General features: G+C 40.1%; 1 protein-coding gene across 1 annotated transcript in view; it reads right to left on the reverse strand.

The window, feature by feature from the left end:
* Window positions 1-1,961, reverse strand: part of LOC138052003 (lymphocyte-specific helicase-like) — a 73,108-nt gene extending 71,147 nt beyond the window's left edge. The window contains exon 1 of the mRNA XM_068898351.1: window positions 1,819-1,961. Within this exon, the coding sequence (XP_068754452.1) occupies window positions 1,819-1,836 (18 nt within the window). The 5' untranslated portion in view covers window positions 1,837-1,961. The remainder of the gene's footprint in view (window positions 1-1,818) is intronic.
* Between the last annotated feature and the right edge of the window lie 539 nt (window positions 1,962-2,500).

Below are 2,500 nucleotides of genomic sequence, written 5' to 3' on the forward strand. Positions count from 1 at the left end.
AGTGTGTTTTTGTGCTTCAGATCGATCGTATGTTGCTTTCAGTGTTTTGTATGTGGTTCGTGACCCTTTGGAACAGTAGTTTCCCACGAAACCCCTCTACCCCTTGGAAACTACTGCCCTTTAACCCCCCTCTCCCTCGGAATTTCCAATGATCTTCCGTGGTGGGGGTATGCATATTTTCTGGAACCACACATTTCACGATAAAGGCAAGGATATCGTCCTTAAAACAAAGAAAAACCCAAAGAGTTATTCAATGTTATTGGAAAGGTTGCAAGATACAAAAATTTCATTGCGATCTACATTTACATGATCTGACACAAGAAAGGACTCACAAATTGGCACCTGCCATAATGTTTTCCAATGGAAAAAATAATTTTCAAACAAACATGAAAACTTAAATTGTGGACTTATGAGAGCTTGCTAGCATTTTCATTCTTGCTCTCCTTGAAGCATTTTTTCAAGTCATTGTACTCCTCGGATAATTTTCTTAAAGATTTGGCCGCACAAAAACTGGAAATTTGAGGTGAGTTGCTCAGTCAAGACACAGACGTCGCCATATTGGTTACGGCCAGCTAACATTACAATATGATTTTAAAGGATGATTTTGGGCCCTTAAAAAGAAAAGATTTGTATTCTTTCACTTCCTCTCTTGAGCTGCCAGCTAAACACTTATGTCAGAAGTTTGCATCAGGAAAAAAGCCACCAACAAAGCCACACTCACGTTCAATTGATGCAGTTTGCCTGTCGGGCAACCCGCAATAAGAAAGAGCTAGCCCAAAATGTCTTTCCACTAGCCCTGGGCTATCAGACAGCCTTTTTTCTCGCCCTCATTTACTCTGCAACTCTTTCATCAAACAACTGTGTTATGGTATGCAAACCATGTGAAATTATTGCTTACCAAAAATCAAAGCTTGGATGACCTTTTCAGAGGCATCAAAATCTGATCTTCATGTACAATGGCAGATTAAACACACACAAACACACACAGCACTCTCAACCTGGAGCTTAACTACTGCAACTGTACTTGTATACAAATAAAATCCATTGTATTCAAATGCATTCTTCAAAGAACATCACTGATTTTGTAGCTACTGTGCTCTCGATCTGGTATCCTACAGCAATCCTAACATCACTACTCAATACTGTGCTTACTCTGATGCATCTTTTTCTGGCTGGGGTGGTATCATAAATTAATGATGACTCTGCTGGCACTCGGGACTTCTTTTAAGGAGACTAGACCAACCAAATTAATATTATCCAGAGATTTTGCTCTCTACTATAAGAGCCTGTCATATCAAAGCAATGATTGACTGTTGATGATCAAAATGATAAGGGTTTAAATGTGGTTTCAAACAGTCTCTTGAAATTGTGAAACTGGCTTAACACTAAATTAATTAATGAGTCCACCTAATACAACAATTCACTTCGATCAGTGCAACACGAGAGGCGTATGACAACTGCAGACCAATAATACTGATAAACAGTATTTAAGCATGCACACATTTCAAATAGCGCTGATAAACAGTCCAAGCATTCGTGTTATTAAAACGGTTAGATTTCAATAAGTGATTTAGGTTTAGTGTCAGACACCGCACCACGAGGCCATTAGGATTTCTGCGTTTCAAGCTGTCCGTGGTTAGCTTTATTTATGCTTCAATTTAAATTTCCAAATGCAGCTGAAACAGTTTGACTGCACAACTTCGGAGAGAAACAAATGACCTCTCTGGCGAATGTACAAGCTACTATCTTTTTAACAAGGTCGCAACAGGTAAACGCAATTTCGTCACTTAACCGTAAAGGAGACAGCAAAATACTCACCACTGAAAGAATTGGCATCCTGATCAGCAAAAGTAAGTTAAGGGATAGTGCAAAACAGTTCTCCAAAACCCTTGTAGAACAACTTGAACCAAATAAATGAACAGGCTGTACACAATCGGTCGAAGCCGGTTGCAGAGGTAACGCAGAGTTTGATCACGTGAGCAACAATTCGCGCCAAAAGCTACCCGATCACATGTTTTAGGTGTTCACATCATACCCACCCCCACAGGCCATACAGTAAAGTCCCGGGTACCCGAGACAACCCGCCGGCCGAGTTACATAAAGTAGCACTTCACACTACCCTCCAATAGTTAATTTTGTTGAAATTTTGATGCTACACGGCCAACGTTTGCAAAAACGTACTTGTATATTTAACAATTATTCTGCGAAATCGCGCGGAATATCGCCTCGGCCGAGTTGGCTAAAATCAGGCGATATTCCGCAAGATTGAGCAGGATACTGGTTTTATTATTCAACACATTGATGACAAAGCACAATTTTCTACGTTTATTGGGGGAAAAAAGCTGGAAAAACTACCATTTTTCTTCACAAAATTACGTATATCGCAGCTTAGTATACAGCTGTTTCGAGAAAGAGGGGCGTAAGAGCGTTCGCGACAATGCCGAAAGGTAATATGAGACAGTATTCAATATGATGTGAACGCCCAGAATCGAATATGCCA

Source organism: Montipora capricornis, chromosome 6, assembly GCF_036669925.1.
Source record: "Montipora capricornis isolate CH-2021 chromosome 6, ASM3666992v2, whole genome shotgun sequence".
Taxonomy (NCBI): domain Eukaryota; kingdom Metazoa; phylum Cnidaria; class Anthozoa; order Scleractinia; family Acroporidae; genus Montipora; species Montipora capricornis.